This window comes from Hyla sarda, chromosome 4 (genome assembly GCF_029499605.1).
Source record: "Hyla sarda isolate aHylSar1 chromosome 4, aHylSar1.hap1, whole genome shotgun sequence".
NCBI lineage: Eukaryota > Metazoa > Chordata > Amphibia > Anura > Hylidae > Hyla > Hyla sarda.
Window position 1 is genome coordinate 239632651 of NC_079192.1, and position 27550 is coordinate 239660200.

At 42.2% G+C, this 27550-nt stretch overlaps 1 protein-coding gene across 1 annotated transcript in view; it reads left to right on the forward strand.

The window, feature by feature from the left end:
• Positions 1 to 27550, forward strand: part of AASS (aminoadipate-semialdehyde synthase) — a 118271-nt gene that overhangs the window by 23672 nt on the left and 67049 nt on the right. Inside the window, exon 3 of the mRNA XM_056573796.1 lies at positions 5990 to 6166. Coding sequence (XP_056429771.1) covers positions 5990 to 6166 — 177 coding nt within the window. The remainder of the gene's footprint in view (positions 1 to 5989; positions 6167 to 27550) is intronic.

A 27550-nucleotide genomic window follows, 5' to 3' on the forward strand; every position in this document is an offset into this window, starting at 1 on the left:
AACACTTAATGAAGGCAAACGTTAATGCATATGGAGAGATCAGGAGAGATAGCTATCACATGTATGTGTAACTTCGAGTGCCGTATGAATATAGGTGTGTGTTCATACACTGTAGATTTGTTGCCGAATTTACACTGGCTGAAAACATGTATTCCACTCCTGTAAATGGGGTTGTTTCTTCCATAGGTTTATGCAGATGAATGGGATTGTTGCAGAAAAGTTTTTAACTAACCTACTGTATGTGAACATACCCTCAAGGATGGTGTCTATTGAAACAGCATAAAGGCAAGCAATGCATAACGCACCTGAATAGGAGTCACGGAATGTATTCAGTTGGTTAGTGTAACCACTGATCATGTAGAACACATATTAGCTTTAAAAGGTTATAGTGTCTGTTCAGAAGGACAGCAACAATAAAACGGACTGAGATCAGCCATTCTTTTGTTCTAAATGGAACAGGATTTGTGTTGTGCTTGGGTGATCTATCTGAGCATTTTTTCAGAATTTTCTGGGCAGTGTTGATCAATACATGTAAGTTTAGAAGTGCTTTGTAGCAGATATTCAAGGACACCTTGTGCTACCACAAAAGATAGATTTTTCTCTTTTACTAGTACAAAGCCTAATAGAGAAGAATATGTCAAGTTTTCCTTTCATTGCAAGGCATATGAAGACATAAAAGGAGGAGACGGGCCATTCTTTTCCCTTTACTCTGTTTACTTCACTTGAAGATGGAAAGAATTTAAACTTTAGCCTTTCTTAAAGTTAATGTATTTTGTCAAAGTGTAGCTGCCGTGTCCTGGGGGTTTCTAAGTTTGGACACCTAGGCAAAATGCATATTTACAATACATATTTCAACAATATTTTGTGAAAAATACTGTTAATTTATTTCATAACCTCTTCAATGTAATTGCCACCATTTGTAATGCAGAGTTCCATGAACTCCACGTTTCCGTCAATTTTAACACATTCATTGACGTTCCTAATGGGCAGGGGCTCCATCCTGTTGGAACCACTCAGGGAGTCCTTCACCTAGCTTTCCAATTTGGAGCTGGTCTAACTGGTATCTTAACATGGGGAGGTATGTCATAAAGAAAATTGGTCCCAACACATGATCTTTCCACAAACCACGCCATAATCTTTTGCGTGCCTTGCTGTTAGTTATAGTTTGTGATTTATAGTTGTTGACATGTACATTTGTGAAGCAGAAAATACTTCTTGTGTGCCATGTTTTTTGCATGGAGAAGTAGAGGAGATTCAGTGAGAAAAATTCTAAGACCCCCCCCCCCCCCTTCTCAGATTCTATGGTCAGTTATGACTGCTTTTTCCTGGCCAATTGGGTCTCTGGTGACCCGATGGCATGGAAAATCAGCATGATTTCTGCTGTCCTGGAGGGGGGGGGGGGGGGGGTATTAAAGTTAAGATCCTTCGCTCTGCCTACCCATTGAAGTCTGGGCATAGCGGGGGGAACATGGCGGCGGAGGGCTGCTGCGATTGTTACTGGCGGGCTTTGACGGCGGTGCGGGCTGCAGTAAAGATCATTGGTGAGTGATCTTCAAACTGTGGCCCTCTAGAAGTTGCAAAGCTACAACTCCCAGCATGCCCAGTCAGGCATGCTGGGCATTGTAGTTCTGCCACTTCTGGCCCTTCAGTTGTTGCTGAACTACAACTCCCAGCATGCTCTTTGGCTGTCAGTGCATGCTGGGAGTTGTAGTTTGCAACAGCTGGAGACATGCGGGTTGTAAAACACTGAGGGTCTGTTACCTAACTCAGTGTTTCCAAAGCTGTGTGCCTCCTGCTGTTGCAAAACTAAAACTCACAGCATGCACTGACAGACCATGCATGCTGGGAGTTGTAGTTTTGCTACAGCTGTAGGCACACTGGTGGGGAAACACTGAATTAGGGTTTGTTACCTAACTTGGGGTTTCCCCACCAGTGTGCCTACAGCTGTAGCAAAACTACAACTCCCAGCATGCACAGTCTGTCAGTAATTTACAAATCTGTTTAACTTTCTGGGACTAGTTCATTTAAAGTGAGTTTCCCGCTGCGAGTTTGTGCTGCAGCAAATTTTCAGCCACAGCTTAAAGGGGTACTCCTTTGGAAAACATTTTTTTAAATGAACTAGACCCAGAAAATTAAACAGATTTGTAAATTACTAGGAAAAAAGAAGAAAAATATGTGCAGCTCACAATTATATTACCAACCAAGGACAAATGGGTAATGCACCTATACCTATGGTGCCAATATTAAATAAATAGAAAGACAAAAAATACCCAGACCTCAAGGAAGGTATATTTAATAAATAAAACTATAATGAATAAAAACTAAAATTAAAGGACCAAAGATTGTGCTTCAATTATAACAAGGTGTGTTTTATTAAAATAAAAAACTGATAAAAATTCCACCTCACAAGGGGCCCCTAAACACCTAAAAGGGATGGACTAACACTAATAACTAATTAGTATCACAAAATACTATAACAATTGTAGACAAAATGCACTTATAGCACTGAAACAGTTAAATATGCTGAGAGTCTCATAGAGCTCAATCTTTTTCACTATAGAGATGGTTGTGTAATAAGTGTGACAGGTTCCTCTTAATGGTGAAACAATGTTCAATATATTAAACTGAGGAAGTGTTTGAAGTTCACAGTTGTTACCGTTGTTGCAATTGTTGGTTTCCCTGTGTCACTGTATCAGGACAAATAACAAGCAACTCTGTGTAAGGACCAATAACGGGCAGTTATTTTTTTAATAAAACACACCCTGTTATAATTGAAGCACGATCTTTGGTCCTTTTATTTTAGTTTTTATTCATTATAGTTTTATTAAATATACCTTCCTTGAGGTCTGGGTATTTTTTGTCTTTAGATTTATAAATTACTTCTATTTAAAAATCTTAATCCTTCCAATACTTAACAGCTGCTGTATGTTCCAGAGGAACTTGAGTTGTTCTTTTCAGTCTGACCACAGTGCTCTCTGCTGACACCTCTGTCCATGTCAGGACCTGTCCAGAGCCGAAGAGGTTTGCTCCTGCTCTGGACAATTTCTGACATGGACAGCTGTATCAACAGAGAGCATTGTGGTCTGACTGAAACTCAACTTCCTCTGGAACATACAGCTGCTAAGTACTGGAAGGGTTAAGATTTTTTTAAAGGTGTACTCCAGCCCTAAGACATTTTATCCCCTGATGCAGCACCCCGCTTTCATCAGCTTTCGGAGCGAACGTCGCTCCGGGTCTGATGAATCTCGAATCACGATCACTGGGCCAGAGTATTGTGATGTCACGTTCCGCCCCACACAATGCAAACCTATGAGAGGGGGTGTGGCAGCCCCTTCCACAAAATAGTGTAATACACAACATATACATTTACACAGTTACACCCCCTCATAAAAAAGTTTTTGGAAGTTTTGCAACAGCTGGAGGCACCCAGTTTGGGAAATATTGCCGTAAGGTGTTTTTTGGTGGAGGAGGCAAATGCCATGCTTGCATCCGATCCTCTACAGATTCCTAATTCAGGCCTTAAATTTCCAGAGCCCTGTTGTATTTAAAGGCAGCAAGTTTAGTGCCACATATGGGGTATTTCCGTACTCGGGACAAATTGTGTTACAAAATTTGGAGGGTCTTTTTCTCCTTTTACCCCTTATGAAAAGGAAAAGTTGGGGGCTACTCCAGCATATTAGTCTAAACATTTTTATTTTTTTACACTAACATGCTGGTGTTGCCCCCTACTTTTCATTTTCATAAGAGGTAAAAGCAGAAAAAGACCCCCAAAATTTGTAACGCAATTTCTCCTAAGTACGGAAATACCCCATATGTGGACGTAAAGTGATCTGCGGTCGCACAAATGGGCTCAGGAGTGAGAGCGCACATGTACATTTGAGGCCTAAATTGGTGATTTGCATTGGAATGGCTGGAATAGTTACAGCGTTTGACATAGATGCAAACAAGGGGTGCAGTGAGCACTTACACCCCACAGGTGTCTGACAGATTTTTGGAACAGTGGTCTGAGAAAATGAAAAACTTTATTTTTCATATGCACAGCCCATTGTTCTAAAAATAACTGTCAATGGCCAGTGGGGTTTAAATGCTCACTGCACCCTTTGTTACGTTCCTTGAGGGGTGAAGTTGGCCAAATAGTGTGCCATATGTGTGTCTTTTGTTTTCTTTTGATTTTAAAGCTGTTCTGGCACCATGTTCTGGCCTTCCTAAATGCGACATGCCCCCCCAAGAACCACTTATGCCAAAGTCTCTATCCAAAAGCCCAATGTTGCTCCTTCTCTTCTGAGCCCTCTAGTGCACCCACAGAGCAATTTACATCCACATATGAGGGATTTCCTTACTCGAGAGAAATAAGGTTACAAATCATATAGAGGGGAATTCATCACAGCTGGTAAGGGACTTTTTTTGCTTATTCTATGCGCATATATTGTTGTATGTGTGCCAAAGCAACTTTCCGTGCGACTTTTTGAAGGCAGTGGCTGATAAGCAACTTTTGTTACCAACCCTAGGTAAGCAAGTTTTCAATATTTCCCTTTGCAATAGTAGTGAATTTATTATAGCAACATTTGAAAAAAAAAAGTCGCACGGAAGTAAAAAATACTGCACAGCAAAGCAAATAAATTCCTGTCTTTTGAAACTTGCTTTGTGAGGTGATTTTCAAAGTTTGACTTTTGTGCACAAAATATACCACTGCCGTGCGACATTTTGATAAATTTTGAGCAAGAAAGAAAAACCAAAGCAGAAAAGAAATTACTTATATAATGACTTTCTGAAGTAACCTTTGAGGAATTCCCATCATAATAGCCCTTGTAAAAATGGGGCTAACAAGAACATACAAGTAAGTGAAAAAAATGGAGATTTTGAGTTTTTCCCTCTACTTTGCTGCTTTTCCTGTGAAACACCTAAGCGGTTAACACACTTTCTGAAATGTCATTTTGAATACTTTGAGGGCTGCAGTTTCTATAATGAGGTAATTTATGGGGGATTTCTAAAAGAAAAGCCCTTCAAATCCACCTCAAACTGAACTGGTCCCCAAAAGATTGAGTTTGAATTTTTCGTGGAAATTTGGAAAATTGCCGTTATACTTTGAAGCCCTCTGTCTTCATAAAGTAAAAAAAAGTCTACTTTATGATGCCAACATAAAGTAGACCTATTTGTATATGTAAATCAATATATAATTTATTTGGCATGTCTATTTTCCTTACAAGCAGAGTTTCAAAGCTAAAAAAAATGCAAAATGTTCCAAATTTTCATGAAAGAGATTATACAAATATCGACAATAATTTACCACTAACACAAATTAGAATATGTCACGAAAAAACAATCTCTGAATTAGAATGATAGGTAAAAGCATCTCAGAGTTATTGCATGAATTGACACATGTCAGATTTGCTAAATATGGTCTGGTCCTTAAATGGAACCAATAAGCAGATTTTAGCACATAGAACGCTCAACAACACGTTTTATATGCTAAAACCATTATCCTCGGGACGTTTGGGCCCTCAGGGATGGTGAAGATATTAAGTTATAATGTCCTCCCCGGCCGCCCAGCATGTAGTCCCCTGGGTGGGGACTTACACGTAGTAGCTCCCCTTGCCGTGACCCCGCCCCAACGGCTTGACTGACGACGTGCTTAATCGCTCTGCTCCCCAAGTAGACTGAGCCGTCAATCAAGGCGAGGGGGCGGGACCGCAGCCGCAGTGACTGGAGCTAGTGTAAGACGCTGCCCAGGGGACTACTTTCCGGGCAGCCGGGAGGGACTTTATATCTTTACCATCCCTGGGGGGCACAAACATCCCCCGGTGATGTGGGGTTAACTATTATAGCATATATAACACGTTGTCAAGCGTTATGTATTCTAAAATCTGCTGATTGGTTCCCTTTAAGGTCGAAATGGTCTTTTGTCCTTAAGGGGTTAATATATCTTTATTTTATTTCTTTCAGTTTTTTTATTTTATTTATTCATTCATTCATTCATTCATTTTTTTAGGACTATATCAAAGCTGGTGGAATCCTTCAGGAAGACATCTCAGAAGCATCACTAATTGTTGGTGTGAAGAGACCACCAGAGGAAAAACTAATTCCGAAAAAGACTTATGCTTTTTTTTCTCATACTATAAAAGCTCAAGAGGCAAATATGTCCTTGCTGGATGAAATTTTGAAACAAGTAAGTACAATTCTGTGCTGTACTATAACGTTACAATACAGTTGTATATTAAAGCAAAATAAAAATATTAAGGAGGTTGTCACCCCATAGACATAGCCTATGATTTTCCTTTATGCTTAAAAATATAAAACATTTTAAGTAATTGTGTCTTAAAAAGATGCATGCGTACAATGTTATGACACTGAATAGTAAATGGACAATTGCTTATGAAATTGTGGTTGGTTATGTCCCCCAGCTTTACAGTTGTAAGGTGGACATGCATACTATGATTACTCTGCCCTATCAATGTCTGTGTTGCGTTCATCTTTTTTTTTTTTTTTTTCTTCATCTTTTCATACACCGAAAAAGTTATCTAACAGGAAGTCTAAACCTTTTTTAATATATGTTATTCTTTTTTTAAAATTCTGATAATTTTTTTCAAAACTTTTTTTCACAGACTTCTACGGAAAAGCAAACAATAATAATAAAAAAAAGCAGAACCCGTAGTAAAGACGTGTCTGTTAACACCATGTACATTAGAAATCTTCTATAGACCCCACCCTCTGCTTTATCATACGCTTAGTCTGAGTTAGTTTAGAAAAGTTTTTGGTGACAGATACTTTATTTTCCCTAACTACTCCCAACACTCCTCCCGCCATTAGAAGAAAAATTCAGAGCTTTATAAAACTGTGTATCTTACCGTTCTTCTTGCTCACATAGTGCAATCTCCCAGCAGGAGAAAGTGGGCGTTTCCCAGCAGGCATGACATCACTGAAGCCTGCTGGGGGACCACTTCCGCGCTCACATTGTTGCAGTGCTGTGATGAATAGAAGACCTTAGGCTCTATCTAGCTTTTATTTCTGTGCAGCTTTCAGTGAGGCTCAGTGCAGCTGTCAAGCTCAGTGCAGAGAAGCACTTCCGGAGTTGGGTCTCCTGTCAGGCCGGGAGGAGACCAAACTCACTGTATTAATTGTGGCAGGGAACAGAACAGAGCCACCTAGTGGCAGTTTTTTCTATTACATTTTAACCCCTTAAGGACCCAGCCATTTTACACCTTAGGACCCGGCCATTTTTTGAACATCTGACCACTGTCACTTTAAGCATTAATAACTCTGGGATGCTTTTACTTATCAATCTGATTCCGAGATTGTTTTTTCGTGACATATTCTACTTTAACATAGTGGTAACATTTTGTGGTAACTTGCATCCTTTCTTGGTGAAAAATCCCAAAATTTGATGAAAAATTTGAAAATTTAGCATTTTTCTAACTTTGAAGCTCTCTGCTTGTAAGGAAAATGGATATTCCAAATATTTATTTTATTTTATTCACATATACAATATGTCTACTTTATGTTTGCATCATAAAATTGACGTGTTTTTACTTTTGGAAGACACCAGAGGGCTTCAAAGTTCAGCAGCAATTTTCCAATTTTTTACAAAATTTTCAAACTCACTATTTTTCAGGGACCAGTTCAGGTTTGAAGTGGATTTGAAGGGTCTTCATATTAGAAATACCCCACAAATGACCCCAGTATAAAAACCGCACCCCCCAAAGTAGTCAAAATGACATTCAGTCAGCGTTTTAACCCTTTAGGTGTTACACAGGAATAGCAGCAAAGTGAAGGAGAAAATTCACAATCTTCATTTTTTACACTTGCATTTTCTTGTAGACCCAATTTTTGAATTTTTACAAGGGGTAAAAGGAGAAAATTTATACTTGTATTTGTAGCCCAATTTCTCTCGAGTAAGCACATACCTCATATGTCCATGAAAAGTGTTCGGCGGGCGCAGTAGAGGGCTCAGAAGCGAAGGAGCGACAAGGGGATTTTGGAGAGTACGTTTTTCAGAAATGGTTTTTGGGGGGCATGTTGCATTTAGGAAGCCCCTATGGTGCCAGAACAGCAAAAAAAAAACACATGCCACACCATTTTGGAAACTAGACCCCTTGAGGAACGTAACAAGGAATAAAGTGAGCCTTAATACCCCACAGGTGTTTCACGACTTTTGCATATGTAAAAAAATAAATAAAACATTTTCACTAAAATGTGTGTTTCCCCCCAAATTTCACATTTTTGCAAGGGTTAATAGCAGAAATACCCCCCAACATTTGTAACCCCATCTCTTCTGAGTATGGAGGTACCCCATAAGTTGGCATGAAGTGCATTACGGGCGAACTACAATGCTCAGAAGAGAAGGAGTCATATTTGGCTTTTTGAGAGCAAATTTTGCTCGGGGGGCATGTCGCATTTAGGAAGCCCCTATGGTGCCAGGACAGCAAAATAACCCCCACATGGCATACCATTTTGGAAACTAGACCCCTTGAGGAACGTAACAAGGGGTACAGTGAGCATTTACCCCCCACTGGTGTCTGTCAGATCTTTGGAACAGTGGGCTGTACAAAATATTTTATTTGCACAGCCCATTGTTCCAAAGATCCGTCAGACACCTGTGGGGTGTAAATTCTCACTGCGCCCCTCATTACATTCCGTGAGGGGTGTAGTTTCCGAAATGGGGTCATATGTGTTTTTTTTTTTTTCTTTTTTGCGTTTGTCAAAACCGCTGTAACAATCAGCCACCCCTGTGCAAATCACCTCAAATGTACATGGCGCACTCTCCCTTCTGGGCCTTGTTGTGCGCCCCCAGAGCACTTTACGCCCACATATGGGGTATCTCCGTAGTCGGGAGAAATTGCATTACAAATTTTGGGGGGCTTTTTTCCCCTTTACCTCTTGTCAAAATGAAAAGTATGGGGCAACACCAGCATGTTAGTGTAAAAAATTTTTTTTTTTTTACACCAACATGCTGGTGTAGACCCCAACTTCCCCTTTTCATAAGGGGTGAAAGGAGAAAAAGCCCCCCAAAATTTGTTAGGCAATTTCTGCCGAGTACGGAGATACCCCATATGTGACCCTAAACTGTTTCCTTGAAATACGACAGGGCTCCGAAGTGAGAGCGCCATGCGCATTTGAGGCCTGAATTAGGGATTTGCATAGGGGTGGACATAGGGGTATTCTACGCCAGCGATTCCCAAACAGGGTGCCTCCAGCTGTTGCAAAACTCCCAGCATGCTTGGACAGTCAACGGCTGTCTGGCAATACTGGAAGTTGTTGTTTTGCAACAGCTGGAGGCTCCATTTTGGAAACAGTGGGGTACCAGACATTTTCATTTTTATTGGGGAGGGGGGCTGTGTAGGGGTATGTGTATATGTAGTGTTTTTTACTTTTTATTTTATTTTGTGTTAGTGTAGTGTAGTGTTTTTAGGGTACAGTCACACGGGCAGGGGGGATTACAGCGAGTTTCCCGCTACGAGTTTGAGCTGCCGCGCAAAATTTGCTGCATCGCAAACTTGCAGCCTGATACTCACTGTAAGCCCCCTGCCCATGTGAATGTACCCTGTACATTCACAGGGAGGGGACCTCCAGCTGGTGCAAAACTACAACTCCCAGCATGCACAGTCTATCAGTGCATGCTGGCAGTTATAGTTTTGCAACAGCTGGAGGCACACGGGTTGGGAAACACTGAGTTAGGAAACAGACAATGTTTCCCAACCAGTGTGCCTCCAGTTGTTGCAAAACCACAACTCCCAGCATGCCCAAGCAGCCGAAGGGCATATTGGGAGTAGTGGTTACGTAACAGCTGGAGGAGAACAGTTTGGGGACCACTGTGTAGTGGTGTCCAAGCTGCAGCCCTCCAGATGTTGCAAAACTACAACTCCCAGTATGCCAAAACTGTCCAGGCATGCTGGGAGTTGTAGTTCTGCAACATCTGAAGGGCCAGATGTTACAGAACTACAACTCCCAGCATGCCTGGACAGTAAGGGCATGCTGAGGATGTGTAGTTTTGCAACATCTGGAAGGGCACAGTGGTCTCCAAACTGTGGACCTCCAGATGTTGCAAAACTGCAACTCCCAGCATGCCCAGACGCCAAGGGCTGTCTGGGCATGCTGGGAGTTGTAGTTTACAGGGTCCCATTACAGCAATGCATGTCGCTTTACGGCGACGTGCATTGCTGTAAAGGGCCCGACCGCGGCTGAAGATGAACTCACCTTTCGCCGCCGCCGCCATCTTCCTCGCCGGGATCCGGGTCTTCAGGGACGAGGTAAGTACCGGGGCCGGTCCCCAGCACTCTCCCGTCCCCCGCCGCGTCCTCCGGTCTTCCTCCCGTCCTCTCCGGACTTCAAGGGGCCGGGCAGGACGGGAGGAAGTAACCGCCCCCCCCCTCCTGCGATTGGTCGGTTAACTAACCGACAGATCGCAGGGAATAGGAGGAGGTGGCAGGTTTGCCACCTCGCTCCTATACATTAGCATGGTCCTGGTTGTCTGTGACAGCCGGGATCATGCAAACTTACCGGGCGGTCGGGTCCCAGAGACCCGATCAGCCCGGTATCGCCGCAGATCGCAAGGGCGATTTCCCTTGCGATTTGCGGCGATCGCCGACATGGGATTCCTACATGGTCCCCTTCGGCGTTTGCCCTGGATGCGTGCTGAAGCATTTCAGCAGGCATCCGCTTCCGATCTCTGCTCGGGGCGCGGCAGAGACCGGAGAAACACCAGGACGTACTAGTACATCCTGGGTCCTTAACCCCTTAAGGACACATGACGTTCTAATACGTCTCCATTTCCGAGTCCTTAAGGACACATGACGTATGAGAACGTCATGTGTTTTACCGGCCCCCCGCAACCATCTGGAGCGGAGCCGGTCCCCGATGCCTGCTGAAATTGTTCAGCAGGCATCGGGGCATATCGCCCAGGGGGGTCATGCCATGTCGGCGATGGCCGCAGATCGCTGGACAATCCAGTCCAGCGATCTGCGGCGGATTCCGGGTCAATCGGGTCTCCGGTGACCCGGAATTATTGGCTGATCGGGGCCGTCAGAGACGGCCCCGATCAGCCAGAGCCAGCAGGGGTGAGGTGGCACTGGTGCCACCTCACGATCGCCCTGATTCGTCGGCCGGATTACCGGCCGACCAATCAGGGCGCCTGCTGCGGGTGTCACTCCCGCAACCCGCTCCGCCCCTCTTCCGGAGGACGTGAGCGAGTGCGGGACGTGCACCCCGGGTGCTGGGGACCCCGATCCCCGGCGCCCCTGTTGGGATCGGGGCCCCAGGAGCAGCGGCGGCGGCGGAGACGACGAGGGACTGACCTGTGCGGCGAGGATCGTTGGAGGTGAGTGACAGCCTCCTGCTGTTGCTTAGCAACAGCTCCCAGCATGCAAAAAGGGCATGCTGGGAGCTGTAGTTATGCAACAGCAGGAGGCAGACCACCACAACTCCCAGCATGCCCTTATGGGCATGCTGGGACTTGTAGTTTTGCAACAGCTGGAGGCACATTCTTTCTATGGAAAAGTGTACCTTCAGCTGTTGTGTAACTACAACTCCCAGCTTGCACAATCAGCTAAAGTGCATGCTGGGAGTTGTAGTGGTGCATCTGGTGGTTGCATAACTACAACTCCCAGCATGCCCGTTGGCTGTCGGTGACTGCTGAGAGTTGTAGTTTTGCAACAGCTGAAGGCACACTGAGTTAAGTAGTAAACCAGTGTGTCTCCAGCTGTTGCATAACTACAATCCCCAGCATCCCCAGCCAAAGTAGTATGCCTCCAGCTGTTGCATAACTACAACACCCAGCATGCCCTTCCGCTGTCCGTACATGCTGGGGGTTGTAGCTTTTGCAACAGCTGAAGGCACACTGGTTGCAAAACACTGAGTTTGTTACCAAACTCGGTGTTTCACAACCAGTGTGCCTCCAGCTGTTGCAAAACTACAACTCCCAGCATGCACTGATAGACCGTACATGCTGGGAGTTGTAGTTTTGCAACAGCTGGATGTTCCCCTCCCCCCCCCCCCCAATGTGAACGTACAGGGTACACTCACATGGGCGGAGGATTACAGTTAGTATCCGGCTGCAAGTTTGAGGTGCGGCAAAATTTCTGCCGCAGCTCAAACTGCCAGCGAGAAACTACTGTGAACCCCCCGCCCATGTGACTGTACCCTAAAAACACTACACTACACTAACACACAATAAAATAAAAAGTAAAAAACACTACGTATACACATACCCCTATACAACCCCCCTCCCCTCCCCAATAAAAATGAAAAACGTCTGGTACGCCACTGTTTCCAAAACGGAGCCTCCAACGGTTGCAAAACTACAACTCCCAGCATGCACTGATAGACCGTACATGCTGGGAGTTTATAGTTTTGCAACAGCTGGATGTTCCCCCCCCCCCAATGTGAACGTACAGGGTACACTCACATGGTCGGAGGATTACAGTAAGTATCCGGCTGCAAGTTTGAGCTGCGTCAAATTTTCTGCCGTAGCTCAAACTGCCAGCGAGAAACTACTGTGAACCCCCGCCCGTGTGACTGTACCCTAAAAACACTACACTACACTAACACAAAATAAAATAAAAAGTAAAAAACACTACATATACACATACCCCTACACAGCCCCCCTCCCCAATAAAAATGAAAAACGTCCGGTACGCCACTGTTTCCAAAACGGAGCCTCCAGCTGTTGCAAAACAACTACTCCCAGTATTGCCAGATAGCCGTTGACTGTCCAGGCATGCTGGGAGTTTTACAATAGCTGAAGGCACCCTGTTTGGGAATCACTGGCGTAGAATACCCCTATGTCCACCCCTATGCAAGTCCCTAATTTAGGCCTCAAATGCGCATGGCGCTCTCACTTTGGAGCCCTGTCGTCTTTCAAGGCAACAGTTTAGGGCCACATATGGGGTATCGCCGTACTCGGGAGAAATTGGGCTTCAAATTTTGGGGGGTATTTTCTGCTATTACCCTTTTAAAAATGTAAAATTTTTGGGAAAACAAGCATTTTAGGTAAAAAAAATATATATTTTTTTACATATGCAAAAGTCGTGAAACACCTGTAGGGTATTAAGGTTCAAATTACCCCTTGTTACGTTCCCCGAGGGGTCTAGTTTCCAAAATGGTATGCCATGTGGTTTTTTTTTGCTGTCCTGGCACCATAGGGGCTTCCTAAATGCGGCATGCCCCCAGAGCAAAATTCGCTTTCAAAAAGCCAAATGTGACTCCTTCTCTTCTGAGACCTGTAGTGCGCCAGCAGAGCACTTTTCACACCCATATGGGGTGTTTTCTGAATCGGGAGAAATTGGGCTTCAAATTTTGGTGGGTATTTTCTGCTATTACCCTTTTTAAAATTGTAAAAATTTTGGGAAACCAAGCATTTTAGGTAAAAAAAATATATATTTTTTTACATATGCAAAAGTCGTGAAACACCTGTAGGGCATTAAGGTTCACATTACCCCTTGTTACGTTCCCCGAGGGGTCTAGTTTCCAAAATGGTATGCCATGTGTTTTTTTTTTTTGCTGTTCTGGCACCATAGGGGCTTCCTAAATGCGGCATGCCCCCAGAGCAAAATTTGCTTTCAAAAAGCCAAATGTTACTCCTTCTCTTCTGAGACCTGTAGTGCGCCAGCAGAGCACTTTTCACCCCCATATCGGGTGTTTTCTGAATCGGGAGAAACTGGGCTTCAAATTTTGGGGGGTATTTTCCGCTATTACCCTTTTTAAAAATGTAAACATTTTGGGAAAACAAGCATTTTAGGTAAAAAATAATTATTTTTTTTTTACATATGTAAAAGTCGTGAAACACCTGTAGGGCATTAAGGTTCACGTTACCCCTTGTTACGTTCCCCGAGGGGTCTAGTTTCCAAAATGGTATGCCATGTGTTTTTTTTTTGCTGTTCTGGCACCATAGGGGCTTCCTAAATGCGGCATGCCCCCAGAGCAAAATTTTGCTTTCAAAAAGCCAAATGTGACTCCTTCTCTTCTGAGACCTGTAGTGCACCAGCAGAGCACTTTTCACCCCCATGCTAGGTGTTTTCTGTATCGGGAGAAATTGGTCTTCAAATTTTGGGGGGTATTTTCTGCTATTACCCTTTTTAAAAATGTAAAATTTTTGGGAAACCAAGCATTTTAGGTAAAAAAAATATATATTTTTTTTACATATGCAAAAGTCGTGAATCACCTGTGGGGTATTAAGGTTCACTTTACCCCTTGTTACGTTCCCTGAGGGGTCTAGTTTCCAAAATGGTATGCCATGTGTTTTTTTTTGCTGTCCTGGCACCATAGGGGCTTCCTAAATGCGGCATGCCCCCCAAAAACCATTTGTCGCTCCTTCCCTTCTGAGCCCTCTACTGCGCCCGCCGAACAATTAACATAGACATATGAGGTATGTGCTTACTCGAGAGAAATTGGGTTTCAAATACAAGTAAAAATTTTCTCCTTTTTATCCCTTGCAAAAATTCAAAAATTGGGTCTACAAGAACATGCGAGTGTAAAAAATGAAGATTTTGAATTTTCTCCTTCACTTTGCTGCTATTCCTGTGAAACACCTAAAGGGTTAATACACTTACTGAATGTTTTTTTGAATACTTTAGGGGGTGTAGTTTTTATAATGGGGTCTTTTATGGGGTATTTCTAATATGAAGACCCTTCAAATCCACTTCAAAACTGAACTGGTCCCTGAAAAATAGTGAGTTTGAAAATTTTGTGAAAAATTTCAAAATTGCTACTGAACTTTGAAGCCCTCTGGTGTCTTCCAAAAGTAAAAACTCATAAATTTTATGATGCAAACATAAAGTAGACATATTGTATATGTGAACCCAAAAAAAATATATTTTGAATAACCATTTTCCTTACAAGCAGAGAGCTTCAAAGTTAGAAAAATGCAAAATTTTCATTTTTTTCATCAAATTTTGGGATTTTTCACCAAGAAAGGATGCAAGTTACCATAAAATGTTACCACTAAGTTAAAGTAGAATATGTCACGAAAAAACAATCTCGGAATCAGAATGATAACTAAAAGTATTCCAGAGTTATTAATGTTTAAAGTGACAGTGGTCAGAATTGCAAAAAACGCTCCGGTCCTTAAGGTATAAAATGGCCTGGTCCTTAAGGGGTTAAAGCCCAGGGTGCCAGGACGTTCTAGAACGTCCTGGGTCCTTAAGGGGTTAAACATATTTATGTTGATATTTTTGAAAGCAAGAGAATGGGAAAGTGTCTGCTAATTACACAAGGAACACTATATTTAAACTTTTATTTGGTGGCCGGTACATGCTCTGTAAATGTATGGCGCTGCATATCTTCACTTAGCGCACAGCGGCGTACATTTACGGCGTGGCTGTGATGCGAGCGCAGTAGCTGCGCTCGCTTCATTTCTGGCGGGTCCCAAAGGCTGTCAGCAGCCGCGCACCCGCTGGCAATGGCAGACATCAGGGATCACGCTGATTTCTGCCATTAACCCCTCAGATGCCGTGAACAATACAGATCACGGCATGTGCGGCACTTAAAATGGCTGATCTGATCGCTCTCTGCACTGCCACGGGCTTCAGATCAGCCAAGATGGTGGACGGAGGTCCCCTCACCTTCCTCTGTCCGTCTCTTGGGGTCTTCTGCACTGATCTGCCTTCCAGCAGACCAGAGCAGAAGATTGTCGATTAATACTGATCAGTGCTATGCCCTATGCATAGCACTGAACAGTGTTAGCATTCTATTGATTGCTATAAATAGTTCCCTACAGGGACTATTGAAGTGTAAAATGAATGTAAAAATAAGTTTAAAAAAAGTTTTAAAAAATGGGAAAATTCCGTCCCCCAATAAAAGTTTTAAATCACCCCTTTTCCCCATACTAAAAAACAAAAGCGTAAAAAGAGATAAACAATAAACATATTTGGTATTGTCGCGTGCATAAATGTCCAGACTATAAAAATATAATGTTAATGATCCCCCTACGGCAAACAGCATAAACGTGTAAAAAAAAATAAAATAAAAGATTTAAAAAAATCCATAATGTCAGCTTTTTTTGTCACATCAAACTGCAAAAAAATGTAATAAAAAGCGATCAAAAAGTTACACATGTGCAAACATGGTACTAAAAACGGGTCATGGCGCAAAAATTGATCCCTCACACATCCCTGAATACGGAACAATAAGAAAGTTAGAGGTGGTCAAAATTGGGCAATTTTAAATGTACTGATTTTCAAAAAAAAAAAAAAAGTTTGAGACTTTTTTTTTAAAAGCCGTACAATAATAGAAACATATGCAACCATGGGTATCATTTTAATCATATTGAACTAGAGAATAAGCAAAACACCTTTATTTTTACCGTAAAGTGTACAGCGTGAAAACGAAACCAACACCCTCCAACCCCAAATTTGCTAAATTAGGATTTTCGTTTTAATTTCCTTACAAACAAAAAAATATTTTTTTTTTGTTTACCATACGTTTTAGGGTAAAATGAGTGCAACTGGTCACACAAAAAACAAGCCCTCATATGGGTCTGTGAATGGAAAAATAAGAGTTATGGATGGAGGAGGAAAAAATTAAAATACAAGAATAAAATTGGCTGTGTCCTTAACCCCTTCTGTGCGCGTCATGACCAGGAGATGTCCGCTGCTATCAGCAGCGGACATCTGCCGGTAATGACGGACTTCGGCGATCGCGCCGAGGTCCGTCATTTAACTGCTTAAATACCATGATCTATACAGATCACGGCATTTAAACACTAAATGCCGCTATTCCCTGGTGTCTAGTGGTCCCATAGCCCCCCCGCAATGTAATGGGGATGCTAGGGAAGCTCGAGGTCTTATTTGTTCCTTGGCGTCTTCCCTGGCTCACTTAGGCAGCCCCTAGCAATCGAGCACAGATTTCATAGATCAATGTAGTGCAATATCGTTACATTGATCTATGTAAGCCATCTGATGATGGCTTATGATAGGCCCCCAGAGGGCCAAAAAAATGTGTATAACAAGTAAAAAAATTTTTAAAATATATTTTCAAAAAATTCCTCCCCTAATAAAAATTCTAATCGCCCCCCTTTTTCCATTTTTTAAATAAAACACTTGGTACAAACAAAAAAATTACACATATATTTATCGCCGCGTGCGTAATTGTCCAAACTATTAAATTATGTTTCTGATCCTGCACAGTGAACGGAGTAAATGCAAAAAAATTCCAAACGCCAAAATTGCTGATTTTTGGTTACATTACATCCCAAAAAACATGGAATAAAAAGTGATCAAAAAAACAGAACTACACAACAGTGGTACCATTAAAAACTACAGCTCATGGCGCAAAACAGCTCTGTAGGTAGAAAAATAAAAAAGGTATTGGGGTGAGAACATGGTAATGAACAATTTTTTTAATTTTTTTTTTATATTTCAAGGTTTACATTTTTTAATAATAAAACAAAATAAAAATTATGCAAATTTGGTATCCTTGCAATTGTACTGACCCAAAGAATAAATATGGAATGTCAGATTTACCGTATTTTGAACTCTGAAATTATTGCCCTACAAAATTGTCCAATTCCATATTTTTTTAAATTTTGCCCTGCATATAATTTGTTTTTCTGGCTTTGTAATACATTGTATGATAAAAAAAAAAAGTGAATAATTGGAAATTCTAACTTGTCACACAGAAAATAAACCCTAATACAACTTTGTCAGTCAAAAAACAAAAAAATTATGGGTCTTAGAATGTAAGGAGGAAAAAAACATCAGCCAGAAATCTAAATTTGCTGGGTCATGAAGGGGTTAGGGTCAAAATGAGCTGTGTCCTTAAGGAGTTAAAATCCCTGCTCTACGATTTATATTTACTAATATTCCTTCTATACAGACCCAGATTCATGGACATAAAGCCTCTCGTGGAGCATAGTATCTACCAGAGAAAGAAGTTAAATCCGAAAGAGATTCAAATGCCAGATTTTAAGGGTGCGTTCACACTGCGGAATCTCCGCTCCCAGAATTCTTCAAGCGGAGATTCCAATAGGTGGCCACCGACCAAATACACTGGCTGCAGGCACTGCGCCGTCACCATTGGCATTGGGTAGGAACACACGTTGGGGATTCACTGCAGATTTTCTGCAGCAGAAAATGTGCCAAAAGCAGAAGTGGATCCAGCTGGAACGGGGAGCAGATGATCCACCTGATCATAGATGCAGAAGGAAAGACAACAGCTGTTTCTTGTGACTATGTACATGTCCCTGTCTCGTAGTGGAGTGCTAAAAGTTATTGCTTACTTTAAAAATGTATTTTGGACTGTGCATCTAATCACTTTTTGCACCACATAATGAAGCTGTGTAATGGGCTTGTGGTAACTTGAATAGATAGTAGGTTTTTATTTAATTTTTTCGATGCTTTGCTCAAAAATTGGTCTTTTTTTAAGATGAGAGATTGGTCTGCTTATGTATACTATAACTGGAGGCAGATTGCTCACAGAAAATAGTGGTCTAGATGGAAGAGGGTCTTCTTAAAGGGGTGGTCTTCTTGCGAGGTTTCACTGTACTTGGTTATTCTTCATATAAATGTATAAATAATGTAGAATAGACCGAGTCCGGCACTGCTGTGATCACGGCGGATACACAGGCACAGGTGTGTTGAATGAAGCCAACTTAGCTATATAGGTGCTTAGTCTAAAGAACAACAAAGACCCTTCTGAAATCGCATGTAGAAAGAATTGAAGACGGTGTGAGGTGGTTTTTTGCGCCCCCGTAGATCCATGCGTCCTCCCCCAGCTCTCCGAACATTTCCGAAGCTTGAACTGGGGGAGGGCAGAGCAAGGGAAGGGAGGAGGTTCACGCCCCCTCCCTCATCTCCCCTCTCGGCTGGACGCAGATCTCTACGGCACGCCCCCTCCCTGAGGACATAGATCGCCACGGCATGTCCCCTCCCTCATCTCCCCGAGCTGAGGGAGTAAATCTCCACGGCAGGTCCCTCCCTCATCTCTCCTCCCTGAGGACGTAGAGCAGTGCTCCCAATGTGCTCTATGTGTAAAGGGGGACATACTGTATGGGCTAAGGGGGAACATACTGTACGGGCTAAAGGGGGACATACTGTACGGGCTAAAGGGGGACATACTGCACGGGCTAAAGGGGGACATACTGCATGGGCTAAAGGGGGACATTTAGCCCGTACAGTATGTCCCCCTTTAGCCCGTACAGTATGTCCCCCTTTACACACAGAGCAGTGCTCCCAATGAGCTCTATGTCCTCAGGGAGGGGAGATGAGGGAGGGGACCTGCCGTGGAGATCTATGTCCTCAGGGAGGGGGCGTGCCGTGGAGATCTGCGTCCAGCCGAGCTCAGGGAGGGGCGATCTATGTCCTCAGGGAGGGGACCTGCCGTGGAGATCTCTCTCCTCAGGGAGGGGGCGTGCCGTAGAGATCTGCGTCCAGCCGAGCTCAGGGAGGGGAGATGAGGGAGGGGGTGTGGACCTTCTCTCTCCCCTTGCTCTGCCTTCCCCCAGTTCTAGCTTCGGAAATGTTCGGAGAGCTGGGGGAGGAGCGGATGCATGGATCTACGGGGGCGCAAAAAACCACCTCACAACGGCACTCAACAGGATCATTGCTTCAAAATTCTTTAATGTGCAAACTGGAATGTGGTGTTCGGCGTTCCTGCCATGATACCTGCCTAGGACCTCAGCGTGAAAGTAACAGGTGTGTTGTACTTGTTCAGACCATACACGTCCCAGGCAATATACCTGTGTGACATCATCAAGGGGTGGGGACTACAAAGGTGCAATACCAAAAACGTGTATTAAAAACACAATTCTTTTGCTGAGAATTAATACTGGCAATGCATACATTCCAAATGAAGATAAATTAAATACAACTTCTCATTCAAGTCCAACTTTCCTTGTGCTTCAGTGCGCATGATCCAGCGAGCCTCTGTTTGTAAAAGGGCCTTGCGTCTATCAATTCCATCTCAGCTAAACACCCTTTTGATGCCAAAAAAGAGCAAAGCTGATGGGTCTATTGTGATTTAGTCCCTTCAGTGAGGCCGGTGATGTGGAATTACAATGTCTGGCCGACCTCACTGAATTATTGGGAGGCAATCTCCATGTCACTAGTTCTGAATTTACCCGAGATTAGGTGTTCCTAGGTGGTATCATATCTGTTCTGCCCCCCTATTGTTCCGGGCAGTAACTTTTGATTTGTTTTATTATAAGGTGATGGAAGAAATGAAAGCTTTAAGGTATCCTGTAGATGCGAGTAACCTGAACAAGGAAGAAAAGGAAGCTTTAACTAAGATCACTTAAAAATGTTATCTTTAAAAAGGCTGATAAAGACGGCAATATTGCCTTGCTAACAGAGGAGTACTACACGCAGGAAGTGAAAAGACAACTAGAAAATCTTGCCAACTATGAAAATTTAAAAATTAACCCTATATGTAAGATCAAATCTAAATTACAAACAGGAAGTGGAGAGAGGAGGTATTGTGGCTTTCATTGATGTAGAGTTACTTTATAAGTATTCCTCATGAACTAGGGGTAATGTGTATTCGTGGATTACTTGAAAAATCCGATAAGAGTCAATCGGTGGTGTATTTTGTCTGCGAGGCATTGTCTTTAATCCTTGTGTTTGATTATGTTTGGTACAGGCAGACCTCCGGAGTGGCCATGGGCACTCTGGTGGCCTGCACTTTTGCCAATTTATTTGTGGCATGTTTTGAGAGGGATTTTATCTTATCAGCCTCAAATCCTTTTTTGAGGTTCGTCAAGGGATACGCCTGGTTCGTGGATGATATTTTTACCATCTGGATGGGCACAGAGGCAGACTTCGCAGACTTTGTCCACCACATAACACAAAAAAACATTAATTTAAGCTTTACTTACAATACCAGAACTACACAACTTGAGTTCCTTAATGTTTTAGTGTCTGTAGGCAATGATCGGATGAAAACTACTGGATACAGAAAACCTAAGGCAGGGAATTCCCTTCTGCATTACAGTAGTTATCACCCAGAGCATGTTAAGGTATGTTCAGCCATAACATACGGGCAAATGTTGAGGCTTAAAATAATTAACAGCACAGTTTCTGGTTTTAAAAGACAAGCTGTGGAATTGGCCAAAAGATTAGAAGACAGGGGTTATCCCCATAATGTATTGGAAAAAGCATATGGACGGGCATTACTACAGGATAGGAATCTGCTTTTAAAACAAAAAGAAACAGGAAAGACAAACAATACAACAGATTTACATTCTCCTTTAAATATGGTCCAATGGCCAGTACTATTAAATCAGTGATTCAGAAGCACTGGTTCTTAATACAGAATCATCCCATTCTAGCAGATCTAGCGCAACAAAACTCTATGATAGCCTTTAGAAAAGTGAAAAATTTAGGTGATACACTTACCTGTAGTAAATTTTCCTCGAGCTATGAAAAAGAAAAAAAAGAATTGGGCTAAGTCTGAGAGGCAATCATAAGTGTGGTGCCCTCATTTATTATGTGGCAAGTCAATTAGGGTAGGTGGATCATGTATTCAATGTAATGATTTTTTCTGTTGCAAAACTAACTACATTGGCCCTCATTTACTATTCTAAACCCGACTTATTTTGTCGGGTTTTTTTGTCGCATCTTTGTCTGCGCCATGTCGCAGACATGGTGCGCCAGTCTGCGACACGATGCGACATTTTTTCCCGATGGATCCGATGTGGATTCTCCCAAACCCGAAAAAGGGGCGTAACCCGACATTTCTGAGCTTTCCCACGTATTTATAAAGGTTTCCAACCCGAATTTGTTGAATTGTTGTGGATTTTTTCCCGACAGCTCAGAGGAGTTGGAAACCAAAACCAACAAAACGCACGTGCGATAAACAAGATGCGACATAATAATAAATACCAGGGAAAAAAAGCAGTCGGGTTAGAAAGCAAGATAGACTTACAACCCGATTTTCTAAGTAAATGAGGGCCATTGTGTATGATCTGATATGTGAGTGTGGACGATTTTATATCAGAAGCACCATACGCTCCATGCACGTTAGATTCCGCGAGCATATCTATTCTTTATGTACTAAAAAGAGCTCATCGAAAGGTTTTGAACATATGTTGGACATGCACACCATAGGCTTTGCGCTTTTTTCGGCATCGAAAGGGTGTTTAGCCGAGATGTAATTGATAGACGCAAGGCCCTTTTACAAACAGAGGCTCACTGGATCATGTGCACTGAAGCACAAGGAAAGTTGGGCTTGAATGAGAAGTTGGATTTAAGTATCTTCATTTGAAATGTATGCATTGCCAGTGTTCATTCTTAGCGGAAGGATTGTTTTTAATACACATGTTTTTGGTATTGCACCTTTTGTAGTCCCCGCCCCTTGATGATGTCATGCAGGTATATTACTGGTGGCTACGCCTGGGGCGTGTATGGTCTGAAGAAGTACGGAAGTACAACACACCTGTTACCTCCACGCTGAGGTCCTCTGCGTTCCTGCAAGGATACCTGCCTAACACCGCATTCCTGTTTGCACATTAAAGAATTTTGAAGCAACGATCCTGGTAAGTGCCGTCTACAATTCTTTCTACATGCGATTTCGTGAATGTATAAATACATTGACTACTGGGCATTGCAATCCCTAAACACTTAGCAATGATGGAACAGTGGCAGAGTATGCAGGGGCACGCCATCAACTGGTAACAGCCAGTTGTCAATACAGTCTTAAACTTCAGGGTATAGTAACAGAGGAATACAATGCAGAGTTATAAGAAAAACATGCTCCAGAATTACTTTATAAAATTACCAATTATTTCCTACAGACATTCATCCATACTATTTATGTAACTATGACATGCCAGGATTGCGGACATAACCTCTTTAACCCCCTTAAGGACCAAGTGTTTTTCCGTTTTTGCACTCATTACGTTTTAAAAATCATAACCCTTTCAATTTTGCACCTAAAAATCCATATTATGGCTTATTCGTATGCGCCACGAACTCTACTTCGTAATAACCTCAGTAATTTTACCCAAAAATCTATGGCGAAACAAAAAAAAAAATAATTGTGCAACAAAATTGAAGAAAAAACACCATTTTGTAAATTTTGGGGGCTTCCGTTTCTATAAAGTAAATTTTTTTTTTTTTGTAAAATTTCCATATTTTCTTTATTCTGTAGTAGGGATCGGCCGATTATCAGTTTGGCCGATTATCAGCTGATATTCACGATTTTGGGCGTTATCGGCATTTACTTTGCTGATAATCCGATAATGCCCCGCACTGCCCCCACCGTCCCCATTGCCTCCTCCATCCCCGGTTTTATAATTACCTGTTCCCGGGGGCCGGGGTCCACGCTACTTCTGGCTCCTGCTGCGTCCTGTGTTACGCTGTGCGCTGCGCAATGACGAGGGATGTCCTCAACGCGACATCACCGTCAGTGCGCACAGTGACAGCTCAGGAGGACTCCACCGGACCCAAATGTAGCGTGGGCCCCGGGAACAGGTAATTATAACACCGGGGATGGGGGAGGCAATGGGGCCGGGGTGGGGGGTGCGGAGCGGTGCGGTGGTGATAGGACTCAGGAGGATGCCTGGACAGGCAGGGGGAGAGAAGCGGGTGGCAGCTGCGGCGGCATATGGCACCGCAAAAGCCGATGCAGTTCATTGATTTAAAGCGCCCGCTTTTAAATCAATGATCTGCAGCGGTGTCGGGGGAATGGGGGAATATCGGTATAAGTTATCGGCTATCGGCCCTAACCTCCACAGATTATCGGTATCGGCCCTAAAAAATCGATATCGGTCGATCCCTATTCTGTAGGTCCATACGATTAAAATGATACCCTATTTATATAGGTTTGATTTTGTCTTACTTCTGGAAAAAATCATAACTACATGCAGGAATATTCGTTTAAAATTGTCATCTTCTGACCCATATAACAGTTTTATTTTTTGTGTAAGGGGCAGTATGAGGGATAATCTTTGTGCCGTGATCTGAAGTTTTTAGCGGTACCATTTTTGAATTGATCGGACTTTTTGATCGCTTTTTATTCATTTTTTTTTCATGATATAAAATGTGACAAAAAAAATACGCTATTTTGGAATTTATAATTTTATTGCGCATACGCCATTGACCGCGCGGTTTAATAAACAATATATTTTTTATAGTTTAGGACATTTACGCATGCGGCGATACCACATATGTTTATTTTTATTATGGTTACATATTTTTTATATGGAATTTGGGAAAAGGGGGGTGATTTTAACTTTTAAGGAAGGGGTTAATGGGTGTTTTTTGGGTGTTTTTTGGGTGTTTTTATTTAATCTTTTTTTTTTTTGTTTTTTTTTTTAGTCCTCTTAGGGGACTTTTAGGAGGAGTCATTAGATTCCGCATACAGATCAATGTCGTTTCATAGAACCACATTGATCTGTGTGCTTTGCACTCGATTGATAAAGCCTGGTCCTGCCAGGCTTTATCAGTCACAGCGCAGCAGCCGCCCTGAAGGAGAGGTAAGCCCTTCAGCTACCTCGGAAGTTGTTCGCCCCGAACCGGGCCGGCTCGTCCTTAGAGGGCAACTGGTTAATGCGCATTCCCTAATTGGCTACCACTACCACCACTTTGCCCCTTTTGAGACCTCTGCATCTTGGGGATATCAAAAGCTTTATATTGGACAGTCTACAATCTTCTCTCTATGCACTTTTAGATATTCGGAGACTAGCTAGTGACTGGTTCACTCTCCTGAATGTAGCCTATTTACGAAATATGGCTGGACCATTGTATCAATTAAAGCACTTTATGCCTTCTGTCTCAACCCCATTCCTCTTAGTCTGTAAGCTCTTGCGAGCTGGACCCTCACTCCTGTTTTGTGTGTAATATTATCTCTGATACTTTGTCTTTATATGTACCCCAATATTGTAAAGTGCTGTGGAATCTGTTGGGCCTATATAAATAAAATAATAATAATAATAATTTATTATTATTAATAATAATTCCGTCTCAACATTGGACATAATTGGTTTCCTGTACCTTTAATGCATCACATTTACGTCATGGAGTGTATTCTGTCAATAAGCGAGCACAGAAGCTGCAGGAGCAGTTGACACTCAGTCAGTGACAGACATCAGCAATCGCACCTATGTCACTCTTTTAACCCCTTAAAGTGTAACAGTTATCCCCATATGAGGTACAGAGTTGCAGACAGCAGTTGGGGCATTAAGAGATGAGAGAGATTGTACATTCCTTACTGTGACCACAGTTTTTAAAAGGCCGATTTTAACTGGCATGCCTTCTTCCTGCCCTGACCTGCTCCCAGCATGGAGCCCTGTATGTAAAAAAAAATAATTAAACATATTTTTGGTATTTTTGTGTATTTGTCCAAACTATTAAAATATAATGTTGTCCCAGTACAGAACGTGGTTCTGTAAAGTTTCCTAAAGTCCCCTCAGGTAGAGTCCCTCAAGTCCACAGGGCTCTCCTGCAGGATCCCCCTAGGTCTTTATTATGGTTTCTATTGTACATTAATTCTGTATGTTTATTATAGGTATTGTACAGTGAATATAAGCTATGAGCAAAGGTTATTAGGATATTTAAACTGTATAGGACCTTCCTAAGGTCATGTGATCACCTGATACCCAGAGTTCCAGAAGCACAGGTAACCACTGGCAACCTGCTATCAATGGGCTTTAAGCCCCCTGATATATAAAGTGCTGTAGTCCCCACACTAGTTCTCTTTAGTTCCTGGTCTCTCTTGAGTTCCTACTCTCCTGGTTCAAGCACCAGTCCTGTATAAGTTCAGTCCATTACAGCTATGCAAACGCCTACAAGTTCTGCAGCCACATCTAATCTGTAAGTCTCCTCTGTCTCTACTGTCCCTACCACAGTCATAACAATAGTAGTAGTACAGTGGCCTGCATCAACATTACTATCACTACAAGTCCAAGCAAGCCTGTGAGTTTCCCTGTGTCCCGGTCACCTCTGTAAGAAATGTTATACTGCCTTCTTCAGTAAAGTTCCAGTTGCATCAAAACCTGCTTTGGACTCTCATTTAAAATATGCCGTTTCTGGGTTGGTTGTCGCCGGTGCCCTACACCAAACAACCACACCTTGGCATCACGAACACTACAAGGGATTATACTACCATCTGTCCCTGGGCTATTACCACCTGCCACTACTACTTCCTGCACTACAACACCCAGGTACAACAATAACAAAACAGTGAACATTAAACAAAAACCCCAAAAATTTATGATTTTTGGTGACGCATAGGCAAAAAAATGTAAAGGTTATAGGGGTCAGAATAGATCAGTTTTAACCCCTTAACGACGCCGGACCTAAATGTACATCCTGGTGAGCTGGTATTTAATGCACCAGGATGTATATTTACGTCCTATGCATAACCACGAGCATCGGCGGATAGCAGCCAGGTACCCGCCAGTAATGGCGGACATCCGCGATCACGCAGATGTCCAACGTTAACTCCTCAGATGCCGTGATCAATATAGATCATGGCATCTGCAGCATCGCGGTCACTAAAATGTCAAAAAAAAGTTTTTCTAAAATTTGAAAAACCCCAAATTTTCCCAATTTCACCACCAAAAAGTGTAAAAAAAAATAAAAAAAATCTTTATATACATATTTGATATCGCCGCATGCGTAAATATCCGAAATGTTAAAATAAAATGCTAATGATACCGTACGGTGAATGTAAAAAAAAAAAAAATTCCAAAATAGCTGCTTTTTTTTTTATTCTTAAATTTTTTTTTTTATAAAAAATGTACTCAAAGTTTTATATAAGCAAATAGGGTATCAATAAAAAGTACAGATCACGGTGCAAAAAATGAGCCCTCATACTGCCGCTTATACGGAAAAAATGAAAAAGTTATAGGGGAGATTTATCAAAATCTGTGCAGAGGAAGAATTGCCCAGTTGCCCATAGCAACCAATCGAATCGCTTCTTTCATTTTTCAGAGGTCTCTTTAAAAATGAAAGAAGCGATCTGATTGGTTGCTATGGGCAACTGGGCAACTTTTCCTCTGCACAGATTTTGATAAATCTCCCCCATAGTCTTTAAAATAGGGGGATTTTAAACATACTAATTTGGTTAAAATGTTTGCGATTTTTTTTTAAGCACCACAGTAATAGAATAGTACGTTATCATGGGTATCATTTTTATTGTATTGACCCAAAGAATAAAGAACCCATGTCATTTTTACCATAAATTGTACGGCGTGAAAACGAAACCTGCCAAAATTTGCTAAATTGCGGTTTTCTTTTTAATTTCCCCACACAAATAGTATTTTTTTGGTTGCACCATACAATTTATGGTAAAGTGAGTGATGGCATTACAACGGACAACTGGTCGCGCAAAAAACAAGCCCTCATACTAGACTGTGGATGAAAATATAAAAGGGTTTTTGAAGGCGAGGAGAAAAAAACTAAAAAGTAAAAATAAAATTGTCTGCGTCCTTAAGGGGTTAAGCCTACTTTAATTGTTAAAAAGAAGTAATAAAATAATGCAAGAACAAGTAAATATGGGTATTACCGTAATCGTATTGACCCACAGAATAAACACGTCAGTTTTACTGTAAAGTACACTAAGTAAAAACTGTAAGTAGCAGAATTTTTTTATTTTTTATTTCTCTCAACAAATCTGGTTGTCCTGT